Below are 19,554 nucleotides of genomic sequence, written 5' to 3'. Positions count from 1 at the left end.
CCAGCACTTTGGGAGGCCGAGACGGGCGGATCACGAGGTCGGGAGATCGAGACCATCCTGGCTAACATGGTGAAACCCCGTCTCTACTAAAAAATACAAAAAAAACTAGCCGGGCGAGGTGGCGGGCGCCTGTAGTCCCAGCTACTGGGGAGGCTGAGGGAGGAGAATGGCGGGAACCCGGGGGGCGGAGCTTGCAGTGAGCTGAGATCCGGCCACTGCACTCCAGCCTGGGCGGCAGAGCGAGACTCCGTCTCAAAAAAAAAAAAAAAAAAAAAAAAAAGAGGAAGGAGAGGTCTCCATGTTTACACAACCACCAAGAAAAGGCCATGTGAGGACACAGCAGGATGTAACCCATTTGCAAGCCAACAGGGCCCTCACCAAGAACTGAATGTCCCAGCACTTTAACTTCTCAGTCTTCAGAACTGTGAAAAATAAAGTCTCTTAGTCAAGTCACTTAGTCTATGATACTTTGTTTTAGCAGCCGCAGCTGACCAAGACACAGCGTCATAGATGCTGGCTCACCAGAAATTAACTCACCCAGTCACACTTAATCACCCAAGGCCACACAGTGACATCTAGACTGGACTCCTGGATCCAGTTTACATCAGACATCATAAACACCATAATAAAGCCGAGTCTAGCTGTGAAGATACTTTCTCTATGAAACAGCAAATGTCATCTTAGAGCTTGTAACTATTGTGGTTATCTGAATTGGATAAAAATGATAATATTCTCATTGTAGCTCTGGCATATAAAGAGCTCAGAAGCCTTCATTCCCATCCTCACAACAACAAAACCATTCAACAAAAAAAATCAACTTTTTTAGATCCATCAGAGAACTGAAGATAGAAAGGAAACTGATACCCCAAAACCCTGAGAAAGAAAAATACATAAAATTATAGCCAAGATTAGCTTACTTGAAGCAGAAGCCACTGGAGCTATAAACTGGTAGAAAATTTATTTTATAATTTTGATGAATAGCCACAAGTTAGTGTCGGTTAACTTGTGAGTTAAAAACTCCTAGGGGCCTAATCTTAGATGGGCCCCCACACTTTCATAAATTTTACCTCCAGAAGCCCTATCAAATTCCCTCAGTGAAGAATGGGAAAAAATCTCAGATTTTGGGGCAAGGGGAGGAGAAAAGTAACCAGAGCATTCTCCATAATAAACACTTGCACTCCAAGGAAAACTACTTACTAGAGTCTTGTTGGACCTTGGGGAGAGGCAATTGGCCAGCTCCAGTCCCTCTATAGCCTGTCTGTCTCAGTAAGGCAGGATTTTTAAAAGGCTAAGAACTGGTTGTGAAGATCACAGTCCAAGGACTCAAGCCCACTAGAAAAATGGTATTTAATAATAAGATTATAGAATGCTTCCCTCCCCACTGTACCTCATTGCCACACTAATGGGGCTCTGGTCAATAACAGTAGATTACAACAGAGAAAGCTGTGAGGCACGGACTTTATTTAAGAAGGAGTTCTTAGGGAAGCCCACAGAAGGAGAAGCATCTTGGAAAAGGTAGACAACATACAAGAACAGATGAGTAATGTAAGCAGAGAGATGCAAACTGTAAGAAGGAATCAAAAGGAAACCCTAGCAATTGAAAACCGTTGTAACAGACATGAAGATTACCTTTAATGAGCTCGTCAGTAGACTAGACACTCTGAGAAATGAATGAGTGAGCTCGAAGATATGTTAATAGAAATTTCCCAAACTGAAATACAAAGAGGAAAGAAAAAAGAACGAAAAAAGAAAAAGAACAGAATATCCAAGAACTGTGGGACAATTACAAAAGGTGAAATATATGCATAACTGGAATACCAGGAGGGGAAGAGAGAAAGGAGAGAAAATATTTGAATAATGACTGAGAATTTTCTAAAGTTAATGACATACACCAGGCCAGTGTGGTGACTCATGCCTGTAATACCAGCACTTTGGGGGACCAAGGTGGGAGAATTGCTTGAACCCAGGAGATTGAGACCACCTGGGCAACACAGTGAGACCCCATCTTTTAAAAAGATACAAAAATTAGCTGGGTGTGATGCTGTGCACTTGTAGTCCCAGCTACTCAAGAAGCTGAGGTGGGAGGATCACTTGAGCGAGCCGTTATCCTGCCACTGCACTCCATCCTGGGCAACAAAGCAAGACCTTGTCTCTAAAAGCAAGAAAACGAACACCAAACCACAGATCTAGGAAGATCAGAGAACACAAAGCATTATCACAAGTCGCCTTTTGACATTATCACCAGCACTATTCAGTCCTTCTAATTTCTTTCCATCCTTTTTGTTTCAGATTAAATAATTTCTATCTATATTCAACTTCATTAACTATTCTGCCACCTCAAATTTCCTGTTAAACCTATCCAGTGGATTTTTACTTTCAAACATTGTATTTCTCAGTTTTAGAATTCCCATTTTCAAATTGATTTACTCATTTGCTGAAATTCCCATCTGCTTATCCATTAATAGCACATTTTCCTTTATATCATTCAGAATAATTATAATAGGGGCCTTATTATTCTTGTTTGCAAATTCCAATGTTTAAGGATTGGTATTGCTTTTTTCTCTTGAATGTGGCTTACGTTTTCACATACCTAATAATTCTTATTGTATGAGTAACACACTGTAGAGACTCTGTTGTCTCTACAGACAAAAAGTCTGTCTGAATTTTGTTTTTAGTAGGCAGTTCACTGTGTTGAACTCAATCTCCAACTCGTGTCTCACTGAGGCAGGTAATGCTAAAGCCTTTGTTGGGATGCTTGGAGTTTGTCAAATACTTGTATAGAAAAGGGACTGTCCAGAAATTTTGAGTCTTAAGGGCTGGTGAAGGCTAAAAGGATAGTGAGAAATACTACATTAAAAACTGGAGGAAAGAAGGTCCTTGTTATGTAATGGGAGAAAGTTTAGCAGCCTGTTATTTGCAGCTAATGCAGGAAGAAGAACTGAGTGACCTAGCTAAGATTTTCAAGCAATGTGTTGAACGTCCTGTTGCTATTGTTTTCTTGCTGCTTACAGAAACATGCAAAAGAAGAGATATAAATTGAGGGAATAACTTAACAAAGAGAACATTAGGATTTTGAAAATTATTAACCTCTGTAGGTGGCAAACAATGCTAAAAGCAAGAAAGGGCTTCCAAGCAAAAATGAAATCCAAGTTACTGGTAGGAAAACTGGTCTAGATAAACAACTAAGGGCATGTCTGTAAAATCCAGAACCTCAGAAAGACCAAAGCTTGTATCTCAGAGTATATTTAACCACACAGAGGCTCTGTAAAGAGATTAAGGCGACCTGACAGACACTCTTATTCAAATAATGAGGCCTCTAAGAAGCTTATCTCAGATTTGTGGCTGTGGCTTTTGGCTTGTGCAGTGAACCCCAATGAGGTTCTCATGAAGCCCACAACATTTTCAGAAGAATCAGCAGAAACTCTGCCAACTGGAGTGAGAGGGACAGAGACAGCACAAAATGAAGAGCCGCCACTAGATTCCTAAAACTCTAGTAAGCAAGCTAAGAAACTATTGAGCTGCAAATGCATTTCAGGAAAAAAGGATGATTCAGAGGGCAGAACCTAGAGTTCAGATGGTGGATAATTATCCCAGGCCTTGTGACCTAATAAAGGAATTTCCAAACATTTGTCTGGCTAGATTTCAGAATTGCTATGGAGCAGTGGCTCCACTGTGTTGGTTAGGGGTGGTGGAGGAGGGGAGACACATAACTTGTTCTTTATTTTCTTTAAAGGTCTGCAGATCAATACCCATACTTAAGAAAGTATATCTTGTGGACCTCATTAGCACCTGTACCTATGTTAGATGACAAGATTATTGACTTTGAGGTGATTGTGTAATGAGGTGAGCCTCTGAGAGGGGCCTTGAAAGGGGTGAGTGTATTTTGCACGTGGAAGGGACGTGAATCACTGGGATGTGGGGACAGAGGGAAGACTGTGGTGGACAGCCGTTATGATGCCTCTCAAAGTTCCCCACCTCCTCTTATTCAAACTACTTTGTAATCCCCTCCCCTTGAAGGTAGGCTAAACCTAGTGATTCCTAATTAACCAAATACAAAGATGAGGGGATATCACTTCTAATATTAGGTTACAAAAGGACTTCATCTTCTATCTTGGGCATCCTCTCCTGCTCACTCACTTTCAAGGAAGCCACTTGCCATATTGTAAGCTGCCCTACAGAGAGGCCCACATGGAAAGGAACAAACATGTCCAGCCAAAGCCTGTGGGGAACTGAGTCCCGCCCACTTACTTGAGCTTGAAAGCTGATTATCCTCTAACGAAATCTTCAGATGACTGCAGCACTGGCCAACAGCTAGACTGTAGCCTTCTGAGAGACCTTAAGCCACAGGCACCCAACTAAGCTGTGCCTGGATTCCTTACCCAAAGAAATTGATGTAATGAACATCTATCTGTTTTCAGCCACTAAGCTTTGGGGATAATTTGTTATAACAACAAGCAATTAACACACCATCACAGTTCCTACTCTATGACTCAGTGAGGGAAAATAGGAATTCTATCATTAGTCAAAGGTATTATATTGATCAGAATTATAGTAGCTGCTATTACAATTGAAATCCAAATATTACCTTAATACAATATAAGTTTATTTCTCACTCATATAATCATTGCTGGTGTTCCTTGATGACTGGGGAGCTTTCCTCCAAATAGTGATTTAGGGAAACAGAGTTCTATCTTTCAGCTTTGCCATTCCATATGATTAAGATGATTCTTCCGTCGGGACAGAACATCTTTTTCCTAAAAACCAAGCCCCGAGTGGCATATTGCTTCTATTCACACCACACTGAAGAAAATTCATCTGATAGACAAAACTGGAAGCAACGGTGCCTGGGCAGACACATCCCAGGATCAATTCTAGACAACAGAAAAGACAAACTTTTGGTGTCATCTGGTCACACATCATAGATATCATTAACAAATGCATACCCAGGACCTGGGAAAATAGCCACAGTGTGCATTTGTGGTCTCAATAGACCTTGTTCTAAGCTACGCTTATATAAGAATTCTTCCATAAGCCCTCACTCTGCATAAATGCAAGTCTTTTTCGAATTCCCATGGAATTGTTCATAGAAATTTTACAGTCATTCAGGAGTGCCCAGTCCCCTGCCACTGATTTAAGTCAGTGTGAGATTTGGATGCCATGCCATGGAGTGTTTTTAATTAAAATAAAACCTTAGTGCAGTTTCTTTTTTTTTTTTTTTTTTTTTTTGAGACAGAGTCTCGCTCTGTCGCCCAGGCTGGAGTGCAGTGGCCTGATCTCAGCTCACTGCAAGCTCCGCCTCCCGGGTTCATGCCATTCTCCTGCCTCAGCCTCCCGAGTAGCTGGGACCACAGGCGCCCACCAGCTCGCCCGGCTAGTTTTTTGTATTTTTTAGTAGAGACGGGGTTTCACTGTGTTAGCCAGGATGGTCTCGATCTCCTGACCTTGTGATCCACCCGTCTCGGCCTCCCAAAGTGCTGGGATTACAGGCTTGAGCCATCGCGCCCGGCTAGTGCAGTTTCAACGCTAGGGATCAATTTGTTTTAATTACAGTGGAAATATCAGAAATCAGAACACTCTTAGAGTTCTGAGGTTTGTTACAACTTTTTACTTTCTTCTCATAGTTAATGATTGCCCCGTAATCCAGCCTCTACAAATGCCACAGTTCTACAGAAATCGGATACCCTTTTCAAATGTAATCACTCATGAAAACTCTCCACACCTAAAGGAGGAGGTAGAGGGATATTTTTCAGTGCTTCTTTCATGTCAAAGGAATATGGAAAGGCTACTGGGCCCTGACAGGGGAACTTGCAGATGAGTGAAGGGCATGGACATAAATGATCCAATCCAGCATTATGAACTTCTGAATTCTTTCAGTCCATATATATTATGCAAAGTAATTTCTAATCCTCAAAATACACTTCCAACAATGTTCCCTAGATTTTTGATGTTATAACAATAATGAAGGAAATTAAATATTTCTGGGTGAGATTAATCTCCTTCCTAACTTCCTGTATTTCAAACTACAGGTCATATTAAGCTCTGATTTTGGTTACCAGCCAAGCAATAATGGTGACCATGTGAGAAAAGGGACAATCAAGTTTTCAGTCACAGGCTGGGTATGGTGTCTCACACCTGTAATCCCAGCACTTCAGAAGGCCGAGGCAGGCAGATCACTTGCACCCAGGAGTTCAAGACCAGCCTGGGCAACATGGCACAACCATCTATCCACAAAAAATTTAAAAATTCTGGGTGTGGTGGCACACGCCTATAGTCCCAGCTACTCCAAGAGGCCGAGGTGGGAGGAACGCTGGAGCCCAGGAGGTCAAGGCAGCAGCAAGCCATGATTACATCACTGCCCTCCAGCTTGGGGGATAGCAAGACGCTGAGAAAGAAAAATAAAAGAAAAGAGAGAAAAGAAGAGAGAGAGGGAAGGGAGGGAGGGAAGGAAGGAGGGAGAGAAAGAAGTTTCCAGTTACAAGGGAAGCATGGAAAGTAGAATCAGTGGGGAGGTTGCTTAACGGTTGAGAGGGAGAGTCAAGAGAGGGTCGATGTTTTCTAAGATCCTTGAATCCTCCTTGTTAGTCTCATCCCAATAATTCAAATTCCAATATTTCCCTCATTGCTTAACAGAAGTGACAAGGTTGTGAATTCAGTAAGCATCATCATTGAGCAAATAACTGCATCTACTGCTGCCTTTGATTTTTAGCAAATGCAGCCCCATGCTTAGAAGGAGTATGAGATTCTTGCCAACACAGACATACAGGTAATGATTCAATTCCTTAAGGCCAGAATTTCAAGTAGCCTTGAAATTTAATTACCCAATTTCATTATAAATAGGTATCATATATACTTTTGGGAGTAGTATTCCTCAATACCTTTGTTTTTGGTAGGAGCTATCCAGCCCCTAGTGCACAGTGGGCTTAGAATTCTGCTATATCATGAATATCCTTTCACAGCACAAAATAGGATTAGGAATTTACCTGTGCTTTGATCTGTCTCACTCGACATCCATCTTGAACACTCTGCTTCTCTACAGCCTAGTAATCATTCTGTAGTATAAATTTCTGTATTGGCTAGCTCTCTTTGCTTGAGAACCAAAGAACTTGACTCTAACTTAAAATTAGAAATATTAGAATACCAGGTAGTTCACAGATTCAAAGAACTGAACTCAAATCCAGGATGTGAGAAAGCAGGAATCATCCCAATGGATTTCAGTGACAGGTGGAGGAATCCTTAAGTTGCTGCCGAAGGATGACTTAATTCAAACGAGTTCCAGCCTAGGAGTCATATCCCACAAACTTCACAGCAGGTACAAAAATGTCCCATCAATCAAAATGGATATTGACTAAAACAGAACATCCATTTTGGCCATACTGGTTCATAAAGCTGAATATTGGCCCTGTTCCTGTCCCAGTGTCTTTCAATCAAAATAGAGAGAATGAATCTGGTTGGCTTAATTGGAACATATGTCACTGACAGTTCACCAGAACAATACAGAATGAAGAGAGGGAAAGGGCCCACAAAATGCTAGGAAAAGTCTGTGTGTTAAAGACAAAACCAGATTTCAACATATATACTGAGGCTGTGCATATGTATGTGTGTTCATACACACATATATATTCAGTATTAATTTTGACTCTGACTAGATCATTTTACATGTAAGGTTCTGTAAACCACATATTTCATTAAATATGTTGTAGATGCCATTCCACAGGAGTATATGTAGAGCTTAACTGCTTTCTACTAACTGCACAACACCGTACTGAATAACTACAGTTTAATCAATCCACTTGGCAGGGCACTGAATTCCTATTTGTCATAATTAAGACAGTTCTACAAGAAAACATTATTTATATCTACCTATCTATTCCAATGGGATAAACTTCCTAGATCTGGAATTACTGTTTGAAAAAACCTCACATTTATGTTGGTAGGTCATGCTACCCAAGGAGATAGGGGATGAAGTGACACTGCTAATAATGATCAAGGACCTGTTTTCCCACAGTAACACCATTCCTGGATATTATCCAAATTTTGTATTGTAATCTACCTAAGAGCCAGGAAAATGCGGTTTCATTAATATTCTTCTGATTAATGAGGTTAAGAATTTCACGAATTTTCTTTATTCATTTGGATTCTTCAGGGTGATTTGCCTACGAGTGTGTATGGCCAGTTGTTCCCCACTGCTCTGTATATGTAACAGCATTCTGTTGTTTTCTCTAAATTGCATACATTTGCCTTCGATTGTCTTTTATGAGTTTTTGGTGCCTTTCACCATGCTGAAGTTTTAGATCGTTGCATAGCCCAACTTGTTCTCGATTTCTTTATGGCTTGTAGGACTCCATGTCCTACTTGATAAAAGGTTCCCTTTTTCTACATTTGCCTCTAACATGTTATTTTATGATTAGACATGTCAAATACGATAGGCATATTTCTCTGTAAGGTGTAAATGTGCTTCTAACTTTTTTCTTGGAGAGGGTGGATAAAATTGTCAAAACATCATTTCCCCGACATTGAAATAACACTGCTATTATATACCAAAATCTCATATGCAAAGAAATCTATTTCAAAAATTTTGGGGAAGGCTGAGGCAGGAGAATCACTTGAGGCAAGGAGCCCAAGACCAGCCTGGGCAACAAAATGAGACACAGTCTCTACAAAAAAAAAAAATTTTAAGGTTACAGTGAGCTAGGATCTTAGCACTGCACTCCACTCCAGCCTGGATAGAGTGAGGCCTCCATCTCTTTAAAAAAAAAAAAAAAAAAAAAAAAATCTTGGCCAAGCATGGTGGCTCACACCTGTAATCTCAGCACTTTGGGAGGCCAAGGAGGGTGGATCACGAGGTTAGGAGTTCAAGACCAGCCTGGCCAAGGTGGTGAAACCCCATCTCTACTAAAAATACAAAAATTAGCCGGGCATGGTGGCGGGTGCCTGTAATCCCAGCTACTTGGAGGCTGAGGCAGAGAACTGCTTGAACCTGGGAGGCGGAGGTTGCAGTGAGCTGAGATTGTGCCACTGGCACTCCAGCCTGGGCAACACAGTGAAACTCCATCTCAAAAAACAAAAAATTCTTGCTATTCTTGCCTAATTATACTTCCCTGTTACCGTCAAAGTAAATACATCTTACTGGGACTGAATTATAATTTACAAACATTTGAGCAATATTATTTCTTCTAGAAAAATATTATTTCTCCTTTTATTGACATCTTTACTTTTCAATATAGTTTAATAATTTCCTTTCACCTCTATTGATAAATGAGTTCCTTTATCATTTGTTTTCTTGTTTTTGATGTGAGAGTTGTATTACCCTCATAAAATTAGAATCTTTTATACATTTTTCTCTAGAGCAGAGGTTGGCAAACTTCCTGCTAAAGGACAGGAAATATTTGAAGTTTTGCGAGCGATACAGTCTGTCACAGTTGTCTAAAGCAGCCATAGTCAATAGCTAAACAAATAAGCATGGCTGTGGTCTGATAAAACTCTATTTACAAAAACAAGCAGCAGACAGGATTTGGCCCATGAGCTTTAGTTTGATAACCTCTGCTCCACAGCAGGGATCACACACATTTTCGGTGTAGGATCAGACAGTAGATATTTGGGCTCTGCAGGCCACATGATCTCCTGTCACCACTGCTCAACTCTGCTGCTGTAGCCCAGTATAAAGGTCAAGGTATAAATCAATGTGTGGCTGAAGCCAACCAAACTTTATTTACAGACGCCAAATCTTAAATTTCATATAATTTTCATGTTGAAAATATTCTTTTCACTTTGTTCAACCCTTTAAATTTTTTTAAAATTCTAGATCATGGACCATACAAAAACAGTCAGTGAGACTGTGGCCATGAGTCATAGTTTGCTGACCCCTACTCTGGATCAATTTACCTCACAATGAATGGTTCCTTAAAAGTTTTAATACAGTTCATTTATAAATGTGATTTTTAAACAGGTCAAATCTTGCAAAGTTTTCTAATTCTTGAGTAACATGTCAGTTGTTTTAACTTTATGCATATAAATCTTGCATTTTTTTCTGATTTTTAAAATTCATTTGTCCCAGGCGGCCTATTCATTCATGGTCTCTAGACTTTCTAAAACAAATCAAGTCAAATGTAAAGTTTAATTTTCTCACCAACAATGTCACATCACCTTACATTCACACAGGGTCAGATGGAAAGCCACAAAACTAACTCAGCATTATAGAATCAAGTTTTAAACCAACAAAGGCAAAATCTCACCCACTACTGGAGAACGCTGTTCCTGATCTAAAATGTACTTTTTCCTACCCTCATCCTACTGCATCGTTTATCAGAGCTGACTACTGTAACTTTTCAATGTTCAAATACAACGTTTTTAAAAGAGCTAAGTTTACTGAGCACTTAATATGGACCAGACATTGTGCTGAGCACATCTCACGCGTTAACCAATTAAAGAAACTATTAAGTTTTACAAGAGGAGTGAATAAGTTACATTTACACTTATGTGAAGAACAAACTAATAAGGGACAAAAAGAAAACAAAAGGGCAGGGAGATGGGGTTTTAAACTGCTGGAGTACTGAAACAGAAATGACGTCTTGAGGCTATGGTGATGGGAGGGAGGATGGATTCCAGAGAAATTTGGGAAACAGATCCACAGGATTTGACGTGGAAGGTAAAGAGGGGCATGTTGACGACTCTCCAGTATGAATTCGCTGATGATGAGCTAAGTGTGCAGTTTGCCTGAAGACTTTTCTGCTTTTCTTATAGTTATAAGATCTCTCTCCAGTATGAACCCTCTTATGTTGATTAAGGTGTCCAATTTGGATGAAGGTTTTCCTACATTCCTTACATTCATATGGTTTCTTTCCAGAATGAATTCTTTGATGTACACTAAGGGATTGACGATGACTAAAGGCTTTGCCACACGCACTACATTCATAAGGTTTTTCTCCAGTATGACTTCTGCGATGACAAATAAGGGAGGATTTTGTCTTGAATGCCTTTCCACACTCAATACATTCATAAGGTCTTTGGCCAGTGTGCAGTCTTTGATGTTGAGTACAGGATGAGTTATCACCAAAGGCCTTCCCACATTCTATACATTTATAGGGTTTCTCACCAGTGTGAACTCTCTGATGTTGAATGAGGTGTGTGGTCTGGCTGAAGGCTTTACCGCATTCCTTGCACTCATATGGTTTCTCTCCTGTATGGGTTTTCTGATGCTGTGCAAGGTGAGCCTTCTGGGTGAACGCTTTACTACAAACCTTACATTCATAGGGCTTCTCTCCAGTATGGATTCTCTGATGAGTGGCAAGCTGAGAACTGATGCTGAAGGATTTTCCACACTCCCCACATTCAAAAGGCTTCTCCCCAGTATGAATCCTTAAATGACTGGCAAGGTGTATATTCTGCCTAAAAGCTTTTCCACACTCTTTACACTTAAAAGGCTTTTCTCCAGAGTGTACTCTTTGATGTTGAGTGAGTGATGCATGATGGCTGAAGGCCTTCCTGCAAACATCACATTCATATGGTTTTTCTCCAGTATGAATCCTTTGATGTACAGTAAGGGAGGAACCATACCTGAAGGATTTGTGACATACATCACATTTGTAAGGTTTCTCTCCAGTATGAATTCTCCTGTGTTGATTAAGCCCTATGTGGTCACTGAAGGCTTTCCCACAATCAATGCAATCAAAGGGTTTCTCCCCAGTGTGATAGTATCTCCAGTGACGGATAAGGGATGTGTTCTGGATGAAAGCTTTCCCACACTCAATGCACTCATAGGGCTTCTTGCCAGTGTGACATCTCTGGTGTCGGGCAAAGGACGAGCCATCACTAAAGGCCTTCCCACACTCGTTACATTTATAAGGTTTCTCTCCAGTATGAATTCTCTGATGAACAGTAAGAGATGAGCTCTGGGTAAAAGTTTTCTTACATTCATTACACTTGAAAAGCTTTTTTCCTGCATAGATGCCTGTCTGTTTTATTACCACTGAACTTTTTTGAAAATTTTTAATTGAATCACAATTATGAACTTTCTCTTCTGAATCGTCCAAATGGAACCATCTTCCAGATTTGTTATACGTACGTTCTCTTTCCTTAGAGAGGGTTTTGTTATGATTAATTGGCTCTTCCCTGAATTGTGTCTCTTGACCTACTGCAAGCTTCCTTCCAAACACACAGTCAGAATCCCAATTTTCTCTGAAACTGGAACACTCAAGTTTAGTGTTTGAGGTTCTGTCTGTTTCTCCTTCAGCATATGAATCTTGCTTTGGAAATAATTCCTGGGTCTCACGTACAGATCGCTGGCCTGAAAGATACCAAGAAAACACACATTTCCTTTTTCATGTGCTAGGAAAAAGAAATCTGCCAAAAGGAAAACTAGTGAATTAATTCACTGATTGGTGAATTCATCAACATACATTTTACACCTCTAAAAACTATTACATTTAGGGCCAGGGACAGTGGCTTATACCAGTAATCCCCATGCTTTGGGAGGCTGAGGTGGATCACTTGAGGCAGATCACTTGAGGCCAGGAGTTCAAGACCAGCCTCCACAACATAGCAAGACCCTATCTCTAAAAAACTTTTTAAAAAATTAGCCAGGCATGGTAGTATGTGCTTGTAGTCCCAGCTACTCAGGAGGTAAAGGCAGGAGGATTGCTTGAGCCTAGGAGGTTGACGTGGCAGTAAACTATGATCAGGCCACTGCACTCCAGCCCGGGCAACAGAGCCAGTCTCTGACTCAAAAAACAATAATAATAATTTTCACATTTTCGTGGCTACTTCCACAAGCCTGAAAACATCCTCAGTTCTCTGGCCATTCCACAATGAAGCCTTGCATTTTCTCTTTTTTGGGCAATAAATATTTTTCCAGCTTTATTGAGGCACAGTTGACAAATAAAAATTGTATATATTTAAGGTATAAAATGTTTTGATATGCTCATACATGGTGAAATGTTTACTACAATCAAGCTAATTAACATATCACCTCACATACTGTCACTGAATTGTACACTTTAAAATGGTTAAATTTTATGTGTCCTTTTCTGTAATAAAAATATGTAAATAAAACAAACGTAAAAAAATGTAAAATAAAACAAACATGTAAAAAATAATGTAAAATAAAACAGACCACACAGCAAAATACAGAAGATAATAGAAAGGTAAGGAAAGAAGGGGAAAATGAGAAGGAAAGAAAGAAAAGGAAGGAAGGGGATATAGGAGAGAGAAATAATAAGTTACAGAAGGTCAAACAAATGTATTATATTATTCAAATGGGACATCTATTCATTTTTTAAAATCTAGGAGTGAAACAAATGAAAAAATCAACAAAGTACATGCTTCTATAAATGAAGATAACTCCCAAGTTAAGCTACTATATAGTAAGAAATACCATTTGCAAACTTCTAGACCACAGAAAATTGGGGGAAAATTTTATCAAACTTATAAAAAAAAGCATTCATATCAATGTTGCATAAATATAGGAAAATATACAACCAATAGAAATGTGAGTAATGAGTATAAACAGACTATGAATAGAATACAAACTCTAAATAGATTTAAGTGCACATATTCTCAACATCATAAGTAGTTGGGGAAATGCAAATTAAATAAAACATTTTTCATCTAGCAGCGTGGCAAAATTATTTTTAAACTACAAAATAGCCATATTGGTGATGATGTCTAGAAACAGTATTCTCATATATTCTTTACCAATGGTACAGCAAAATATCTATGACACTTTAAAAATATGTATGCTTTGACCATACAGATTCATTTCCAAGCATATATCTTGAAGAAATATTCTGACATGTAAGCAAGAAGATACATACAAACTGGACCACTGTCGATTATAGGTAAAAACTGGAGAAGACCTCCTAAATGTTTAAATATCCTCAACAGTAAATAATTTAAATAAATTATGTATATTCATATGTTATAATACTAAATAGTCATTAAAAATGAAGTAGAACTATGTGTGTTAAGTTGTTAGGCACACAAATAGGATAAATCACATTAGAAATAATACACTGGACTATATAAAAACTGAAAAATTTTACATGCCATAATTTTAAAAGACCTAATTAAAATAAAAACTCTTATTGCCATAGGTGAAAAATAGTTTGAGACAATATATCACAGAATTAGTATGCTTATATACATAGCAATCACTGAGACTGTTAAAATATTTAACACACAAGTGAACTGGGTATGAAAGACATTTTACAAAAAGATAAAGAGAAAAACCAAATTTACAAAAAAATGTTCAATTTCTTTCATAAAAATTTTAGTGTATAATCTTTCAACAAATAATGAGCGCAAGTTTTCATGTAAATAACCAGTGCTTTCAAGATGCAATTAAACTCATCCATCTAATTGTTGCTAGTCACCAAAAACAAACAACTCTCAGAGCCCAGCAGGTGCTCATATCCAGGAATACAGCAGTCCCCAAAATGTGTAGTTTTCACTTAACTTGAAAAATCTATTCTATCTTTAACACTAAGAAATGTAAAGCAACCTAACTGAGCAATGACATATACAATGTGGAATCTACATGAAAAACATGTGAATGCATAACTGAATGTACACTATAATTTCTACTATGTGAAAAATGTGTTTATCCTAACTTAAATGGGTCTAAGGTGTATGTTGTGATAAGGTCATGGTTTTCTATTCTTTTGCCAAACTAAACCATTACATTTTCTACAAACCATTATTTCTATGGAAATTTCCTTTCTTTCCGTTGTGTATCAAGAAGAAAAGATCCTTTACTTCCGCCTTCTTGCAATTCAACTTCTGCCCACCTGTCCTACTAAAACATAGAAGCCATTGGGAACAACATCTCCTTTGTCTCTGTAATGCCCTATTTGAAATTCTGCAAACTTGACTTCATGCAAGCTATCCATAAACATGTGTTATCCTTTCCATTACAGTAATTCACTGATGGTTTACATTTATGCGTAATTCTCCGTTTCCAATCGCCTGCCAATACTCAGAGTGGCTCAGTCACATAACTTTCAATTGGAGGTTCTCACAGGAATGGATGCATGATGAAAATAATAGGCTATTTAACCATAGAAGAGAAAACCTTTGGAAGTCAGCTCAAAAGTGCATCAGGGTCCGGAAAAGGAAGTGAGTAGATGATACACATCCCAGTTCCTCATTTAAGGAAGTGAGTGGATGATAAATGTCCCAGTGGTCAAGAAAAAAAGGAACTTCAGGGAAATGGGAGTTACTGGAGAGAAGGGGGCAAAGGAGGAGGAAAGAATTATTTGGAAATCCTGGAGTTCAATTTTCTTTCCAGACCCGGAGAGCCTGGTAAAATTTCCTACTGTATATTAGTGAGGATGCAACCTTTTTAATAAAAGCTCTGCTCTCTCTCACAGTGACTTTTCCACATTAGGCTCTCCTGCACTCACCTGATAACAGGCTTCCTGTCAGTTCTTGCTTCACCATCCAGGGCTCCTTTTCTTGCTGTAGTAAAGAGACTAAATCTGGCTTAGCCACACAATGTCCTGCAAAAGTGAAAAGAGAGGAGGTTTGGCCAATACTCTTGCCATCCTAAAATTGAGAACCACTCCTTGTTGATAGAAAAGTGTTACTGCTGAAAGAAGCAGTAAAACAGGTGAGTAGGATCTGAAAGACACAGAAGATAACGCTTTAAGCATAACAAAGACACCATCTTTCACCTCTACAAATGCCAAATTCTTGTCTTAGGAATCCACAACAAAAATTCAGGCCAGCACGTCAGAAGACACTCCCTCCCTCCTCCATAATTCAAAACTGGTTTGAAAATGGAGGTACCCAATGACAGATTCAGATATGGGAGAAGGACATCCTTACCTGCTGATCCCAGGTCACTATGGTTCTCCCATATCCCATTCTTAGAGAAATTCTTCTGAGCTGGGTGTAGCTGCTGGGGGAAGTCAACAGCCAGGTTTTTGATAGTCACCAAGCCCTGCAATGGTAAAAGCACGTTTTTTAAATCAAACCATGTTCATGAACCCACCTGGTCCCAGTGGGATGGACTGTGTCCACACACTGCAAAAAAGGCACTCCATACCAAGAACTGCAACTTAAGTTCTGGTACACCAGGTCACATAATGATAGGGATTAGTTATAGCATATATGTTTGGGGAAAAACACAGAAAAATAGGAGAAACTTTCTGCTATGGAGAGTTTGTCATACTTACACACAGTATGAACTTACACACAGTATGAACCTTTTAACACAGACGGAAGGCTTTCCCATATTCATGCAAATTATTCAACAAGTCCACAGAGTTTTTCTCTTGTATGAAATCTTTGATGAAAAGGAGAGGTCGATATTCTGCTCAAAGCTTTCTTACATTCATCGCCAAGTCAAACATTTCTGACCTTGACAGATTTGTTTGTAATTCATTACAACTCAGTTTCCCCCTCCACTGTTCTTATGTGTATTGAGATTAGGCACTCTGTTCTGAGGGGATAATCTGTCTATAAGAAGTATTGTATTCAAATGAAAACTTCTCCTATAGTTATTGTAGTCATGGTCTCTTCCCTCAAGAAGAGTTTCCTCATGAAGGATACTTCCTCTTGCCTGAAATGTGTCTTCTGACTTACCGGCTGTGTGTCAAACAGAGCATCATAATCCCAGTGTTCCCCTAACAGGGAGTACTCTAGATTATAGCTTGTGAGTCTCTCTGTTATCACTGCCTGGGATAGCTTTCCTTCACAGAAGTCCTTCTTGAGAGGTAACTCCTTGATCTTCCGCACAATCTTCAAGTCTGAAAGATATAAAGAAGGCGAATATATCTTTTATCGTGTTAGTATGAAGAAAAATTCCAAAATGTAACCATTAAATTAAAAGCCACAAAAAAGCATATGATAGTCACTTATTTTTATGGAAGAAAATGAAAAGCAAATCGTTTTGAAAGCTTTCTTATATTACTAGCAATACTCAACCAACCCTACATTCCTAAATTTGTGTAGCCATAGTCCTAAAGGACACAATAAGACCTTTCCCACCTAAAAGCTGAACAAGAGTTCACATTATGTTTTTAGCAGAAGACTGGAAAAAGCAATTAAAAATCAAGAGATAAGGGAGCTCACAAAAAAAAATGTATGATAAAATGTCTAATATAAAGAGAAAGTGGAGGCTATAGAAAAAAACTGCTATATGATCCTTATTTCAGCTTTAAGTCAACTCTTTTTCACTGTCCATTTCACCTAGCAAAAATTTCATCTCTATCTCTACGTACCTCCTTTTTTTTTTTTTTTTATTACAATGCTAACTAATAAAAGTCCAGATCCTGGCCTTAAAAATGTAAGTCTTCATAATTAACTAGTCTCAACAAGAGATGAAGGATCTGCAGGAAGAAAAAACAGTTTTATGTCATTAAACTAGCTCGAAGTATATGATTTCATATGATGTTAAATTGGAAACTTCACACAAACATTCTTGTTCTCTGATGCCATATACTGACCCATGTGAGTCACTTTAATTTATAACTGTCAGTAACTTGTCTTGGTGTCAATGCAAGCGTTTCCTTTAAATGTGAATTGAACAAAGAAACCTTGTAAGATTCTCAGTTCTTTAGAAACTGTTACCATTTCCTATTAGGATAAAACCTCTGAAAGAAATCTATAATTCTAATTCCTTGTCTTACTTGATAATCTGCTGTTCTAGAAATAAAAGATGTAGTTGAAATTTCTGTATTCCCAAATAGTATAAATAACAGATACTGCAAGAGGCTTAGGAAGAGTCTGTTGAAGATGCTGCGTGTCTGAGGCAGCTGAACTGTGACCAGCAGTAGCCTCACCCTACCTGGTTCTCCCACACTCACCTGGGCACCAGGCTCTTGTCATTTTTCTCTTCACTGTCCAAGGCTCTTTTCCTTGTTCCAATGAGGAGATCACATCAGGCTTAGAAACACAAAGTCCTAGACACATAAAAAACAACCTGGTCACATACTGTGTGGCTGTCCAGACTGAGATGCAGTCCCCTTGGCTTGACGCGAGAGGGCAGTGCAGGTCTTGGTGATAAAGGCATGAACGGCTTCTAGGTCAAGGAAGTGGGTAGGGTGAGGGGTGGAAAAAGGAGTGGGAGCCCTTACCCAGCGATGCCAGGTTCTTGTAGTTCTCCAACATCACCTTCCTGTATAAGTTCCTCTGATTGGGGTTCAGCCACTCCCACTCCTCTTGGGAGAAATCTACGGCCACATCCCCAAATGTCACCAAGCCCTGAAATGATATAACCATGTTCTTGCTCAACCAGTGCTCATGCCCTGACATGACTGGGGGGCTGTTATAGAAAGAAATGTGTCCCCCGACAAAACTCCTACATTAAAGTCCTATTCCCCAGCACTTTTGAATGTGACTGTATTTAGAGACAGGGCCTTCAAAGAGGTAATTAGGGTTAAATGAGGTCATATGGGTGGGGCCCTAACCCAATCTGACTGGTGTCCTTATTAAAATAGGAAGAGATACCACGGTGTGCAGGCACAGGGAAAAGGCCACGTGAGGACACAGGGAGAAGACGGCCGTCTGCAAGCCAAGGAGAGAGGCTTCAGGAGAAACCAAACCTGCAGGCACCTTGATCTTGGACTTCCAGCCTCCAGAACCTTGAGAAAAGAAATTCCTGTTGTTTAAGACACCCACTCTGTGGTATTTGTTCTGGCAGCCCTAACAAACTAATATAGGGGTCTAAAGATTCCTTGTCTTCATTTTGAGTAAGAGACTATAAACTCAGTACTCTGGAGATCTAGTTAGGTATTATACAGCTAGCCTCATTCTGTCTTAAACTCCAGGGAAAAGAGAAAAATATGGAGACAGCCCCTGCCTTTGGAGAACTTGCAGTTTTGTGGAGTGAAAGGAGGCAGCCGCAAGAAAAACCCCTGACATCAATTCAAAACTATAAATAACGAAGACTAACTTGTTCTATGCACAATAGGTACTACAGCACTGTCCAGCATGGGGACATTTGAGTGGCCTGAAGCAGCATAAGAATGGGGCAATAAACTTGAGATGAACCTCAAAGCATCAATATTATTCATGACTAAACCGGGTTCTAAGAATTTCTATTTTTACTGTTAGTGTTCAGTAGAGGTTCATTTAAAAAAATCTAGCAATATTCTTTTTCTAAAATGAATATGTAATAAGAATGAAAAACACTATAATGTTTTAAATTAATGAAATGCTTTTAAGAACCAAGGTGCTGTGTTGGAGAAGCTACGCATTACGAGGAGCTATCAGGAGCAGGTTTGCTAACAGCTCGGCATGAGCAGGATTTTCCTGACCGACGGGCAAGATGGGCTGCTCAGCTCCTGCTGGCAGATTTTTATGCAGTGTAGTTTTACAGTTTCAGCCTACAACTCTGATACGTTCCAATGTATTTTAAACATTTATTCAGTTGCAACTCTAATCCCAGGAACCTGTGGCTAACAGAAGGCAGATTTAAATGACTAGCAGCTGTGAGATTTTCCAAGTCTAAACTTAAATGAACATGAAAAACAGTTGGACTACCCCAAAAGCTGAATTACGAAACCTCACTTGGTTACCTAATGCCTCTGTGCCTCAGTTCCCCAGCTATAAAATGGA

The 19,554-nt window shown here is 39.3% G+C and overlaps 2 protein-coding genes across 6 annotated transcripts in view; one reads left to right on the top strand and one right to left on the bottom strand.

Moving 5' to 3' along the window:
* ZNF470-DT (ZNF470 divergent transcript) overlaps positions 1 to 18,993 on the top strand; it is a 19,888-nt gene extending 895 nt beyond the window's left edge. The window contains exon 2 of one of the 3 annotated variants that reach the window (XR_013409725.1): positions 479 to 18,993. Coding sequence is in view for 1 of the 3 variants with exons in the window: in XM_077979971.1 (XP_077836097.1) it covers positions 18,435 to 18,554 (120 nt within the window). In the remaining 2 variants the exon portion in view is untranslated. The remainder of the gene's footprint in view (positions 1 to 478) is intronic. The other 2 variants (XR_013409726.1, XM_077979971.1) reach the window with 2 other exon arrangements.
* The window catches only part of ZFP28 (ZFP28 zinc finger protein), a 15,833-nt gene continuing 6,374 nt past the window's right edge, over positions 10,096 to 19,554 (bottom strand). For 2 of the 3 annotated variants that reach the window (XM_015125108.3, XM_077979934.1), the window contains 6 exons: positions 18,072 to 18,198; positions 17,802 to 17,897; positions 16,579 to 16,742; positions 15,820 to 15,934; positions 15,396 to 15,491; positions 10,096 to 12,283 (listed from right to left, as the gene is read on the bottom strand). In XM_015125108.3, coding sequence (XP_014980594.2) covers positions 10,575 to 12,283; positions 15,396 to 15,491; positions 15,820 to 15,934; positions 16,579 to 16,742; positions 17,802 to 17,897; positions 18,072 to 18,198 — 2,307 coding nt within the window. In that variant the 3' untranslated portion in view covers positions 10,096 to 10,574. Of the gene's footprint in view, positions 12,284 to 15,395; positions 15,492 to 15,819; positions 15,935 to 16,578; positions 16,743 to 17,801; positions 17,898 to 18,071; positions 18,199 to 18,444; positions 18,579 to 19,554 lie in introns of all 3 variants that reach the window. The other variant, XM_077979935.1, reaches the window with a different exon arrangement.

The sequence above is a fragment of the Macaca mulatta genome, chromosome 19 (genome assembly GCF_049350105.2).
Source record: "Macaca mulatta isolate MMU2019108-1 chromosome 19, T2T-MMU8v2.0, whole genome shotgun sequence".
NCBI classification, from domain to species: domain Eukaryota; kingdom Metazoa; phylum Chordata; class Mammalia; order Primates; family Cercopithecidae; genus Macaca; species Macaca mulatta.
This window is presented reverse-complemented; position numbering and strand designations above follow the sequence as displayed.